This window comes from Ranitomeya variabilis, chromosome 5, assembly GCF_051348905.1.
Source record: "Ranitomeya variabilis isolate aRanVar5 chromosome 5, aRanVar5.hap1, whole genome shotgun sequence".
Taxonomy (NCBI): domain Eukaryota; kingdom Metazoa; phylum Chordata; class Amphibia; order Anura; family Dendrobatidae; genus Ranitomeya; species Ranitomeya variabilis.
This window is the reverse complement of record NC_135236.1, coordinates 52962864-52977403: the sequence shown is the minus strand read 5'-3', so window position 1 is coordinate 52977403 and position 14540 is coordinate 52962864. Positions and strand designations below refer to the sequence as shown.

The following is a 14540-nucleotide window of genomic DNA, read 5'->3' as shown; positions in this document are numbered from 1 at the left end:
ACTCCCCAGAGTCAGAGGGATCAGTAGAGATCTAGGAGATAAGACTCCCCAGAGTCAGAGAGATCGGTAGGGATCAGCCGATGAGACACCATTGAGGAATCGGTAGGGATCTGGGAGATGAGACACCCCAGAGTCAGAGAAAGGCTCTGAAGATCAGTGATTACATTAATTCAGAGATCGATGGTTTCTCAATATGAAGAGTGATACCAAGAAGCACAGATGTGTGGTGTAATAAGCGCACAGAACTACAGCCCCCGCAGTAATGTATGAGGAGGTTGAGAGTAATTGTAAGAAAGTGCAAAAATGTAGACAAAGGGAGCTGTTAAAAAAAAAAAAATAGAAAGACAGGACAAAATGGAGACCACCATACTAGGAAGATCCCTGACAAAACTTAACTAGGGCCCAATTCTCAGCCACAGGTAGCTGTACCTGGTGCTGCAGTACCAGACTCAGCCACAACTGTGTGTATGGCGCTGTGCAGACACTTTCTTGCACTGATCGCCAGCAGACGGACTGCAGCCGATCACTTACTGACGGACACTGATCATATCAAACAGAAAAGAAAAAAGGTTTTGACAAATCAAAGTAATAAAAGTTTTGATTGATGGCCGCTTGGGTGCACAGACATAAACAAGCAATCGGTGGGGGTCTCAGTACCCCATAGGTTAAAACTTCTCACATGTACCCTTTAAGGTCACGCAAAATTCCTTTAAGAAAGAGAGAAAACACAATACTTCCAGAAGGGCCTTACCCGACTCCCATGAGGTAGCGAGGTTTGTCCTTGGGTAAGTAGTCAGTGCTGAGAGTCACCATCCGCCAAAAGTGGTCCTTCTCCTCCCCTCCACTCAGGCCGCCAATGGCAAATCCAGGAACATCTCGCTTGGTCATCTCTGAAAAGAGATCAGACAACTATTTTTAAAGATAAGAAAAAAATCACATTGCAAAGTGCTGCACTCACTATTCTGCTGGTGCAGTCACTGTGTACATACATTACATTACTGATCCTGAGTTACATCCTGTATTATACCCCAGAGCTGCACTCACTATTCTGCTGGTGCAGTCACTGTGTACATACATTACATTACTGATCCTGAGTTACATCCTGTATTATACCCCAGAGCTGCAATCACTATTCTGCTGGTGCAGTCACTGTGTACATACATTACATTACTGATCCTGAGTTACATCCTGTATTATACCCCAGAGCTGCAATCACTATTCTGCTAGTGCAGTCACTGTGTACATACATTACATTACTGATCCTGAGTTACATCCTGTATTATACTCCAGAGCTGCACTCACTATTCTGCTGGTGCAGTCACTGTGTACATACATTACATTACTGATCCTGAGTTACCTCCTGTATTATACCCCAGAGCTGCACTCACTATTCTGCTGGTGCAGTCACTGTGTACATACATTACATTACTGATCCTGAGTTACATCCTGTATTATACCCCAGAGCTGCACTCACTATTCTGCTGGTGCAGTCACTGTGTACATACATTACTTTACTGATCCTGAGTTAAATCCTGTATTATACTCCAGAGCTGCACTCACTATTCTGCTGGTGCAGTCACTGTGTACATACATTACTTTACTGATCCTGTATTGATCCTGAGTTACATTCTGTATTATACTCCAGAGCTGCACTCACTATTCTGCTGGTGCAGTCAATGTGTACATACATTACATTACTGATCCTGTACTGGTCCTGAGTTACAACCTGTATTATACCCCAGAGCTGCGCTCACTATTCTGCTGGTGCAGTCACTGTGTACATACATTAGTTATCCTGCATTACACCCCAGAGCTGTACTCTGTAGGCAGTGGTGTAAAGACGATTCCCAAATGTCAGTCATCAGAGAACACTATTAGTGGAATATTGAGCCTACAGAGAATGCTGGGAGATTTCAGCTGTGAAGCCAGCAGGATTGAGCATGTGTTCTATACCAGGCTGCACAGTGAGGCCGGTCCCCACATGCCGTGATGCTGAACCTACCGTCCAAACACTTCCTGCGCAGCTCAGCGTTCAGGCCTCCTTGGATGATGGCGAACAGATTCTGCCTCTCCGGGTTCCGGTTGGCGGCGATGCAGCGATCTAACCAGCGGACGGATCTGAGGCCGGAGAATGGCGACAATGCAACGTCACGTGTCATAAGTACGGATGTGAAGACGGGCGAGTGTGAGCGCCTCCTAGTGCCGACCTGTACATGGCCTCCTCCACCCGAGGACCGGAGATGGTGCTGCTCACCACATCATCCAGCTGCATCATGATGTCAGAGCCTGCGGGCGGAGAGGAGGGATGAGGACGGGTGCTGACAGTGCACACCACACACTGCAGCGGGCGGAGAGAAGGGATGAGGACGGGCGATGACAATGCACACCACACACTGCAGAGGGGGGAGAGGAGGGATGAGGACGGCGCTGACAATGCACACCACACACTGCAGCGGGCGGAGAGGAGGGATGAGGACGGGCGCTGACAGTGCACACCACACACTGCAGCGGGCGGAGAGGAGGGATGAGGACGGGTGCTGACAGTGCACACCACACACTGCAGCGGGCGGAGAGGAGGGATGAGGACGGGCGCTGACAATGCCCACCACACACTGCAGCGGGCGGAGAGGAGGGATGAGGACAGGCGCTGACAATGCACAACACACACTGCAGCGGGCGGAGAGGAGGGATGAGGACGGGCGCTGACAGTGCACACCACACACTGCAGCGGGCGGAGAGGAGGGATGAGGACGGGCGCTGACAGTGCACACCACACACTGCAGCGGGCGGAGAGGAGGGATGAGGACGGGTGCTGACAGTGCACACCACACACTGCAGCGGGCGGAGAGGAGGGATGAGGACGGGTGCTGACAGTGCACACCACACACTGCAGCGGGCGGAGAGGAGGGATGAGGACGGGCGCGGATAATGCACACCACACACTGCAGCGGGCGGAGAGAAGGGATGAGGACGGGCGCTGACAATGCACACCACACACTGCAGCGGGCGGAGAGGAGGGATGAGGATGGGCGCTGACAATGCACACAGCACACTGCATCGGGCGGAGAGGAGGGATGAGGACGGGCGCTGACAATGCACACCACACACTGCAGCGGGCGGAGAGGAGGGTTGAGGACGGGCGCTGACAGTGCACACCACACACGGCAGCGGGCGGAGAGGAGGGATGAGGACAGGCGCTGACAATGCACACCACACACTGCAGCGGGCGGAGAGGAGGGATGAGGACGGGCGCTGACAATGCACACCACACACTGCAGCGGGCGGAGAGGAGAAGGGATGAGGACGGGCGATGACAATGCACACCACACACTGCAGAGGGGGGAGAGGAGGGATGAGGACGGCGCTGACAATGCACACCACACACTGCAGCGGGCGGAGAGGAGAAGGGATGAGGACGGGCGATGACAATGCACACCTCACACTGCAGCGGGTGGAGAGGAGGGATGAGGACGGGCGCTGACAGTCCACACCACACACTGCAGCGGGCGGAGAGGAGGGATGAGGATGGGCGCTGACAATGCACACAGCACACTGCATCGGGCGGAGAGGAGGGATGAGGACGGGCGCTGACAATGCACACCACACACTGCAGCGGGCGGAGAGGAGGGTTGAGGACGGGCGCTGACAGTGCACACCACACACGGCAGCGGGCGGAGAGGAGGGATGAGGATGGGCGCTGACAATGCACACCACACACTGCAGCGGGCGGAGAGGAGGGATGAGGACGGGCGCTGACAGTGCACACCACACACTGCAGCGGGCGGAGAGGAGGGATGAGGACGGGCGCTGACAATGCACACCACACACGGCAGTGGGCGGAGAGGAGGGATGAGGACGGGCGCTGACAGTGCACACCACACACTGCAGGGAGCGGAGAGGAGGGATGAGGACAGGCGCTGACAATGCACACCACACACTGCAGGGAGCGGAGAGGAGGGATGAGGACAGGCGCTGACAATGCACACCACACACTGCTGCGGGCGGAGAGGAGGGATGAGGATGGGCACCGACAGTGCACACCACATACGGCAGCGGGCGGAGAGGAGGGATGAGGACGGGCGCTGACAATGCACACCACACACTGCTGCGGGCGGAGAGGAGGGATGAGGATGGGCACCGACAGTGCATACCACATACGGCAGCGGGCGGAGAGGAGGGATGAGGACGGGCGCTGACAATGCACACCACACACTGCAGCGGGCGGAGAGGAGGGATGAGGACGGGCGCTGACAATGCACACCACACACTGCAGCGGGCGGAGGAGGATCTTTACCTGCTGGTGCGGCTGCAGGCTTGGGGCTCAGTGGGTGTTCCCTATAACCCAGCTCTCCCTCCCCCCCTTCTTCCTCGTCACCTGTGGTCTCTTCTGCTACTAGTAATCCTCCAAAACTAGAATCCACCTCTTTGTGCTCCCCACATGATATAAATGCCCCCTGCAGAGTGAGAATGCCCCCACTTCAGCTGGCTGGTACGGCACTGGCTCCTTCATTACCCCCGACCTTAGAAGTACCAACTTGGTGTCCACCAATCACAGGACATGGAAAGGCCCCTTGTACCCAGCGCCCGCACCCAGCATAATACCGCCTGCACCAGGATGGCGGCCTACGGTGCACAAGAGACCGGCAGGGCAGAACGCTCCGTCCCGAGGAGGCTGACAGCGATGCTAATCACGTACATAAAATGATACGGCATGATGATAAGAGATGAGCAAAAAGCCAACCCTGGTCCAGTTTGTTCCTTCATGGCAATGCTTGTGCTGGTGAAGTGGCGCACGTCATGACGGCGCGTGAGCAAAAGGAGTGGCCATGATGACCGACGCAGAAGTGACACTCCCCTGGTCTGGCCGCCATGAAGGCAGCACAAATCTTTTTGCTCGCCTCTAATATGATGACTGTTTTACGTGCCGCCCCCTCAGTGGCACATCACCGCCCCCATCGGCATGAGACCATGCATCCAGTATTCGCCAGCACTGTCCCTTTAAGGACGAGGAGACGTCACTCACTCACCCAACGCGTTCTGGATCTCGATGGATTTCTCCGGGGTGAGGAGAATCTCCTTCCCATCATACGGAGACGTGAAGTGCACGCCGTCCTCCGCCACCTTGGAGAGCTCCACCAGCGACACCATCTGGAAGCCGCCGCTGTCCTGTGGCCGGGTGAAAGGGGGGAAAGTCACAGACGCCGGAAACATTTCACTAATATCTGGTAGAAAATGTGGTACGATAGGTGGCGCTATAGAGCAGGTCCTAGAGAAAGCATCGGGGGCGCACGGCGCTGCTCTGCAGGCGTCACTCCTGAAGTCACAAACCTTCTTCAGGGGCAGTGACAGCAACAAGAGATCATGAAAAAGGACATTCAACAATGATGGGGTCTGTGGTCAGAAATCAGAAAGAAACTCAGAACGAGCTCGCTGACGGATTCTCAGTGGACTCATTCTGCAGCCGGCAGAGGGAATTAATAAAAGCCAATCACAAAAATGATAATAGTTCCATTTAAATAAAATGTCCATGAAGTTGTCCACCTCCTGTAAGTGACTGACAGCAGTCCGTGTGTCCTCTGTCCCCGGTCAGGGACTACACTATCGCACTATTTACCAGGTTCTTAGCTCGGACTCAAATTTACAGTGAGGAACTCGACCCCCAGAGTTCAACTGGACACAATATGGGGGGCAACTGTCCCAAAAACAGAGAAAATTTTGTGCCCACCGTGGTAAAGTGAAGCCTGTGCCCCTGTAATAGGGAGGGAAATCATCACATTTGCTAATGACATGTCTTAGAATTTCATCTACTCTCATTTTTTATGTATTTCTTATAATTGACAGGACCCCTTTAAGGTGGCGGGCACGAATCTGTCAGAGCATCACCATCGTAGACGGCATCTCCCCTCTCTCCCAGCTCCACACTTACAGTCAGAAGGTTTCGATCCCAGCTCATGAAGCCGTGGAGGCCGTTTACCTTCTTCATTATTTCTGGGCCCTGACGGAGAAAAGCAAGAAGGGGTTAAATTCTATCATGGAAGAGAAGAGGGGGGAATATTTGTCCACAAGGACAGAGGGCGATTAGGAGACTCGGGGGGACACAAGGGTTACAGGATAGGTAATAAATGTATGATCTCTGGGGGGTCCGACAGCCACCAATCCCAAAATAGGGGGGTCTCAAAGTCCCTATAAAGATGTGTGCATGTGGGACCACCGCTCTACTCACTACTGTCATGTAACCAAAGTCACCAGGTAGCTCTGGCCAAAATGTGCAGCTGGGTGATACTATTCCTCTCGTCAGTGTTACTGCCCTATCAGAGAAGACTACATTAAGAAGAGCGCACTGTCACTGATCGCTGTAAGAAGATTAGGCAGCGCTGCCCCTACAAGTCACGTCACTAGTCTCTACACGCAGGGTATTCATACAATGCACACTGACAGTGCGCTCTCCTGCAGGCTCGCTACTTCTTATCTGAGCCGACGAGAGAGAGCACTGTCAGTGATCGTTGTAAGAGAATTAGCCAGTGCTGCCCCTACAAGTCACGTCACTAGTCTCTACACGCCGGGTATTCATACAATGCACACTGACAGTGCGCTCTCCTGCAGGCTCGCTACTTCTTATCTGAGCCGATGAGAGAGTGAACTGTCAGTGATTGTTGTAAGAGAATTAGCCAGTGCTGCCCCTACAAGTGATGTCACTTTCGGGGGCACCTCTAGTCTCTACACACCCGGTATTCATATAAGGCACACTGACAGTGCGCTCTCCTGCAGGCTCGTTACTTCTTATGTGAGCCAACGAGAGTGCACTGTCACTATGCACATTACACAGTGACAGAGATCCACCGAGCATACGTTGGAATTGACAATCGGTGCATTCTCACCAGAGTAGGGACTAGCCCAGCCAAAGGTATGGACTTCACTAATCACATTTTGCTTCGGGAAGGGGCAGAGACTGCAGCCTACAGTGAATCTTCATCTGATTATCCCACCATGTAATGTGGGGGGGTCTCAAACCAAGCGGATTTTTACCGTAAAATCACTGGTAACAAGATCCTTCTGGTCAGTGCGATTCCACGGTCACCGAAATTATCGAGGTTTTTTTATATTATTTTAGTGGTGTAAAAACTCTAAAGGTGGCTTTTTTTTTTTTAAGATGTGAGAAACAGATTTTAATTGTTTTTTCCAGTTCCCCTGGAGAGGACTTGAACCTTGTGCTGCAGAATAAAGCAAAAATCAGGGTCTCTGTAGCATGTAAGTGGTTAAACGGCAGCAATGGGAGCTGGATCTGGTCGCCCGTCAGCAGCAGCTTCTGAGCCCCCTCCATACACTCCATCCTCCATTCACATTGCACCTTCCCTGCACCCCGTACCCTCCGTGCGCCCCGCACCCTACGTACACCCCGTGCCCTCCATGCGCCCCGCACCCTCTGTACACCCTGTGCCCTCCATGCGCCCCGCCTTCCGTGAACCCCGCACCCTCCGTACACCCCGTGATCCCTGCATCCTCCATGCGCCCCGCACCCTCCGTACACCCTGTGCCCTCCATGCACCCCGCCTTCCGTGCACCCCGCACCCTCCGTACACCCCGTGCACCCTCCATGCGCCCCGCACCCTCCGTACACCCTGTGCCCTCCGCCTTCCGTGCACCCCACACCCGCCGTACACCCCGTGCCCTCCATACACCCCGTGTCTTCCTTGCACCCCGTACCCTCCGTACACCCCCTACCCCCCATGCCCTCCATGCGCCCCGCACCCTCCGTACACCCCATGCCCTCCATGCGCCCTGCACCCTCTGTACACCCTGTGCCCTCCATGCGCCCAGCCTTTCGTAAACCCCGCACCCTCCGTACACGTGCCCCCTGCACCCTCCATGCGCCCCGCACCCTCCGTACACCCTGTGCCCTCCGCCTTCCGTGCACCCCGCACCCGCCGTACACCCCGTGCGCTCCATACACCCCGTGCCTTCCTTGCGCCCCGCTCCCTCCATGCACCCCGCACCCTCCGTACACCCCGTGCCCCCTGCATCCTCCATGCGCCCCGCACCCTCCATACACCCTGTGCCCTCCATGCGCTCCGCCTTCCGTACACCCCGTGCCCTCCATACACCTCGTGCCCTCCATACACCCCGTGTCTTCCTTGCACCCCACACCCTCCGTACACCCCGTGCCTTCCTTGCGCCCCGCTCCCTCCATGCACCCCACACCCTCCGTACACCCCGTGTCTTCCTTGCACCCCACACCCTCCGTACACCCCGTGCCCCTACATCCTGTGATGTGAAGGCGATATTCGGAATAATAAAGGAGTGTGAAACTTTCGGATTGATTTTTCATTACAAGTAGTTGTGGGACGCGCCATTTTAGCGTCGAGAGAAGTCATGTGACGCCTCTCAGCCAATGGGATCACAAGACACCCTCATTTGCATATACATTTTCCTAAATATTAACAATCAAAAACTTTATTAGACAAGACCCTCCCCCATAGAATGGAACTATGGAATGCTGGGGGTTGTAGTTCAGCAGACAGTAGCACTTCCTGTCATTCAGCCCCGCGCCCCCTCCTCCACTGCTGTATTACCGGCCTCATGCCCAGGTGGTAGGTGTTTCCCAGGCAGATCTCACAGCCCAGGTCCCGCAGCTGCTCGGCCGTGACTCCCTTCATGGTGCCCGGAGTTCCCACCGGCATAAACACCGGGGTCTTCACCGGCCCGTGCGGTAACATCAGCTCACAGGCCCGAGCCTTCGTCACCGGACATTCCGCTAACACTCGGTGAATTAACGCGTGTCCGCTGGGCGCCGCCATGTTTCCACTGACAGGCGGAAGTGACGTAATGCGTTCCAGCCTCCTAGCAACTGCGAGCGGAATTGAAGTGTTTTTTTAAACAACTTTATTGAAAGTGTTACATCACCTTTTTATGACATTTTACAGTTTTTTTTTAATTAAAACAACTTAATTAAACATTAACAGCCAGAGGTTATTTCTCAGTGTCACTAGTGTAGCATTGTGAGCATGCTGTCCTTTGTAGTTCTACAAAGTCTGGGATTAGGTACAGCCTGTGTATGGATGTAGTCTGATGGCTGCTATGACATATATAATCCATGAACACTTGTTATATTGGTTACCAGTCATCGTTCCCCTATAATGGCACCTGCAGCCCCTCCACAGCGCCACATAATAGTGTAAACCCTGTGGCGGTCATTGCTGTGCACTACAGAGCCCAGTATAAACATCTGTCACCCACAAAGCGCTCCACGGCTCAGCACCCCCTCCATGTCCTCCCTCGTCTCTGCCTACCACCCTACCCGTGCCCTCCGCTCCGCTAATGACCCAAGACGAGCATCTTCTAGAACCCGCGCCTCCCACTCCCGTCTCCAACACTTCTCTTGTGCTTCACCCGTTCTCTGCAATGCTCTACCCCAGGCAATCCGGTTACTTCCCAGTATCCACAGTGTACATGTGCCCTAAAATCACATCTCTTTAGACTGAGCTATCGTTAATCTAGCGATTCCCTGCTCATCTTTTCTAAGATGTTCTCCAATTTTGGTCCCTTGTATCAACTGTTTACACACCCTCCACACCACATAATAAACCCACAGTAACTCATACTAACATCCACAATGCCGTGTAATAATATCCACTGTGCCTTATATATTATTATCATCCACGACACACATAACATCTTCAGTGTCGCATAATAATATACACAGTGACCCATAATATCCACGATGCCCCATAATACACACAGTACCCCATAACATCCAAAGTACACCGTAACATCCACAATGCCCAATTATAACATCCACAGTGCCACACAATATCCTTTGTGCTCCATAATAACATCCACAGTGCCCCATAATAACATCCACCGTGCCACACAATAATATCCACGGTGCCCCATAATAACATCCACAGTGCCACACAATAATATCCACAGTGCCCCATAATAACATCCACAGTGCCACACAATAATATCCACAGTGCCCCATAATAACATCCACAGTGCCACACAATAATATCCACTGTCATGATCTCAATGGCAAGAGAACATAGCATAAGCATATATAGGAACTAGCTCTTGGAAGATGGGAACTGAGCTGACCATGAACTAAACCTAACGCACAACTAGCAGTGGCCGGGTAGCATGCCTACGTTGATTCTAGATGCCCAGCACCAGCCGGAGGACTAAATAATGCTAGCAGAGGAAAATATCAGTCCTAGCTCACCTCTAGAGAAATACCCCGAAAGGAGACAGAGGCCCCCCACATGTATTGGCGGTGAATAAAGATGAAATAACAAACGTAGTATGAAAATAGGTTTAGCAAATTTGAGGTCCACTTACTACATAGCAGAAGACAGAAAGGACACTTTCATGGTCAGCTGAAAACCCTATCAAAACACCATCCAGAAATTACTTTAAAACTCTGGCATTAACTCATAACACCAGAGTGGCAATTCCTGTTCACAAGAGCTTTCCAGACACAGTAACGAAACTACAGCTGTGAACTGGAACAAAAATGCAAAAACAAACATGGACAAGAGTCCAACTTATCTAGTAGTTGTCTAGGAGCAGGAACAAGCACAGAGAGGCTTCTGATAACATTGTTGACCGGCAAGCAACTAACAGAGCAGCAAGGTTATATAGCGACTCCCACATCTTGATGGGAACAGGTGAACAGAGAAGATGAAGACACCAGTTCAATTCCACCAGTAGCCACCGGGGGAGCCCAGAATCCAAATTCACAACAGTACCCCCCCCCTCAAGGAGGGGGCACCGAACCCTCACCAGAACCACCAGGGCGATCAGGATGGGCCCTATGAAAGGCACGAACCAGATCAGAGGCATGAACATCAGATGCATTCACCCAAGAATTATCCTCCTGGCCGTATCCCTTCCACTTGACCAGATACTGGAGTCTCCGTCTGGAAACACGAGAGTCCAAGACTTTCTCCACAACGTACTCCAACTCACCCTCAACCAACACCGGAGCAGGAGGCTCAACGGAAGGCACAACCGGTACCTCATACCTGCGCAATAATGACCGATGAAAAACGTTATGAATAGAAAAGGATGCAGGGAGGTCCAAACGGAAGGAAACAGGGTTAAGAATCTCCAATATCTTATACGGGCCGATGAACCGAGGCTTAAACTTAGGAGAAGAGACCCTCATAGGGACAAAACGAGAAGACAACCACACCAAATCCCCAACACAAAGCCGAGGACCAACACGACGGTGGCGGTTGGCAAAAAGCTGAGTCTTCTCCTGGGACAACCTCAAATTGTCCACCACTTGCCCCCAGATCTGATGCAATCTCTCCACCACAGCATCCACTCCAGGACAATCCGAAGATTCCACCTGACCAGAGGAAAATCGAGGATGAAACCCCGAATTACAGAAAAACGGGGACACCAAAGTGGCAGAGCTGGCCCGATTATTGAGAGCGAACTCCGCCAATGGCAAAAAAGCAACCCAATCATCCTGGTCAGCAGACACAAAACACCTCAGATATGTCTCCAGGGTCTGATTAATCCGCTCGGTCTGGCCATTCGTCTGAGGATGGAAAGCGGACGAAAAAGATAAATCTATGCCCATCCTAGCACAGAATGCCCGCCAAAATCTAGACACGAATTGGGTCCCTCTGTCAGAAACGATATTCTCAGGAATACCATGCAAACGAACAACATTTTGAAAAAACAGAGGAACCAACTCGGAAGAAGAAGGCAACTTGGGCAGAGGAACCAAATGGACCATCTTAGAGAAACGGTCACACACCACCCAGATGACAGACATCTTCTGAGAAACAGGCAGATCTGAAATAAAATCCATCGAGATGTGCGTCCAAGGCCTCTTAGGAATAGGCAAGGGCAACAATAATCCACTAGCCCGAGAACAACAAGGCTTGGCCCGAGCACAAACGTCACAAGACTGCACAAAGCCTCGCACATCTCGTGACAGGGAAGGCCACCAGAAGGACCTTGCCACCAAATCCCTGGTACCAAAAATGCCAGGATGACCTGCCAACGCAGAAGAATGAACCTCAGAGATGACTCTACTGGTCCAATCATCAGGAACAAACAGTTTATCAGGTGGGCAACGATCAGGTCTATCCGCCTGAAACTCCTGCAAGGCCCGCCGCAGGTCTGGAGAAACGGCTGACAATACCACTCCATCCTTAAGGATACCTGTGGGCTCAGAGTTACCAGGCGAGTCAGGCTCAAAACTCCTAGAAAGGGCATCCGCCTTAACATTCTTAGAACCCGGTAGGTATGACACCACAAAATTAAACCGAGAGAAAAATAATGACCAGCGCGCCTGTCTAGGATTCAGGCGCCTGGCGGTCTCAAGATAAATCAAATTTTTGTGGTCAGTCAATACCACCACCTGATGTCTGGCCCCCTCAAGCCAATGGCGCCACTCCTCAAAAGCCCACTTCATGGCCAAAAGCTCCCGATTCCCAACATCATAATTCCGCTCAGCGGGCGAAAATTTACGGGAAAAGAAGGCACAAGGCCTCATCACGGAGCAGTCAGAACTTTTCTGCGACAACACTGCCCCAGCTCCGATCTCAGAAGCGTCGACCTCAACCTGAAAAGGTAGAGCAACATCGGGCTGACGCAACACAGGGGCAGAGGAAAAACGGCGCTTAAGCTCCCGAAAGGCCTCCACAGCATCAGGGGACCAATCAGCAACATCAGCACCCTTCTTAGTCAAATCGGTCAATGGCTTAGCAATATCCGAAAAACCAGCAATAAATCGACGATAAAAGTTAGCAAAGCCCAAAAATTTCTGAAGACTCTTAAGAGAAGAGGGCTGCGTCCAATCACAAATAGCTTGAACCTTGACAGGATCCATTTCAATGGAAGAGGGGGAAAAAATATATCCCAAAAAGGAAATCCTCTGTACCCCAAAAACACACTTAGAACCCTTCACACACAAAGAATTAGACCGCAAAACCTGAAAAACCCTCCTGACTTGCTGGACATGAGAGTCCCAGTCATCCGAAAAAATCAGAATATCATCCAGATACACAATCATAAATTTATCCAAATAATCACGAAAAATATCATGCATAAAGGACTGGAAAACTGACGGAGCATTTGAAAGACCAAAAGGCATCACTAAGTACTCAAAGTGGCCCTCGGGCGTATTAAATGCGGTTTTCCACTCATCCCCCTGCCTGATTCGCACCAAATTATACGCCCCACGAAGGTCAATCTTAGAGAACCACTTGGCCCCCTTTATGCGAGCAAACAAATCAGTCAGCAACGGCAATGGGTATTGGTATTTAACAGTGATTTTATTCAAAAGCCGATAATCAATACATGGTCTCAAAGAGCCGTCTTTTTTTGACACAAAGAAAAAACCGGCTCCTAAGGGAGATGACGATGGACGAATATGTCCCTTTTCCAAGGACTCCTTTATATATTCTCGCATAGCAGCATGTTCAGGCACAGACAGATTAAATAAACGACCCTTTGGGTATTTACTACCCGGGATTAAATCTATGGCACAATCGCACTCTCGGTGCGGAGGTAACGAACCAAGCTTGGATTCTTCAAAGACGTCACGATAGTCAGACAGGAACTCAGGAATTTCAGAGGGAATAGATGATGAAATGGAAACCACAGGTACATCCCCATGAGCCCCCTTACATCCCCAGCTCAACACAGACATAGCTCTCCAGTCGAGGACTGGGTTGTGAGATTGCAGCCAAGGCAATCCTAGCACCAAATCATCATGTAGATTATACAGCACCAGAAAGCGAATAACCTCCTGGTGATCCGGATTAATACGCATAGTTACTTGTGTCCAGTATTGTGGTTTTTTATTAGCCAATGGGGTGGAGTCAATCCCCTTCAGAGGAATAGGAGTCTCCAAAGGCTCTAAATCATACCCACAGCGTTTGGCAAAGGACCAATCCATAAGACTCAAAGCGGCGCCAGAGTCGACATAGGCGTCCGTGGTAATAGATGACAAAGAGCAAATCAGGGTCACAGATAGAATAAACTTAGACGGTAAGGTGCAAATGGAAACAGATTTACCAAGCTTTTTAGTGCGCTTAGAGCATGCTGATATAACATGAGTAGAATCACCACAATAGAAACACAACCCATTTTTCCGTCTAAAATTCTGCCGCTCGCTTCGGGACAGAATTCTATCACACTGCATACTCTCTGGCGACTTCTCAGTGGACACCGCCAGATGGTGCACTGGTTTGCGCTCCCGCAAACGCCTATCGATCTGAATAGCCATTGTCATGGACTCATTCAGACCCGCAGGCACAGGGAACCCCACCATAACATCCTTAATGGCATCAGAGAGACCCTCTCTGAAAGTCGCCGCCAGGGCGCACTCATTCCACTGAGTAAGCACAGACCATTTACGGAATCTTTGGCAGTAAATTTCCGCTTCATCTTGCCCCTGAGATAGGGACATCAAAGTTTTTTCTGCCTGAAGCTCCAAATGAGGTTCGTCATAAAGCAACCCCAAGGCCAGAAAAAACGCATCCACATTGAGCAACGCAGGATCCCCTGGTGTCAATGAAAAA

General features: G+C 51.5%; 1 protein-coding gene across 2 annotated transcripts in view; it reads right to left on the bottom strand.

The window, feature by feature from the left end:
* Positions 1–14540, bottom strand: part of QTRT1 (queuine tRNA-ribosyltransferase catalytic subunit 1) — a 53010-nt gene that overhangs the window by 4827 nt on the left and 33643 nt on the right. Inside the window, exons 1-6 of one of the 2 annotated variants that reach the window (XM_077262005.1) lie at positions 8571–8860; positions 5927–5995; positions 5028–5166; positions 2208–2286; positions 2003–2118; positions 752–890 (exon numbers count right to left, since the gene is read on the bottom strand). In XM_077262005.1, coding sequence (XP_077118120.1) covers positions 752–890; positions 2003–2118; positions 2208–2286; positions 5028–5166; positions 5927–5995; positions 8571–8795 — 767 coding nt within the window. In that variant the 5' untranslated portion in view covers positions 8796–8860. Of the gene's footprint in view, positions 1–751; positions 891–2002; positions 2119–2207; positions 2287–5027; positions 5167–5926; positions 5996–8570; positions 8861–14540 lie in introns of those variants that run through there. The other variant, XM_077262006.1, reaches the window with a different exon arrangement.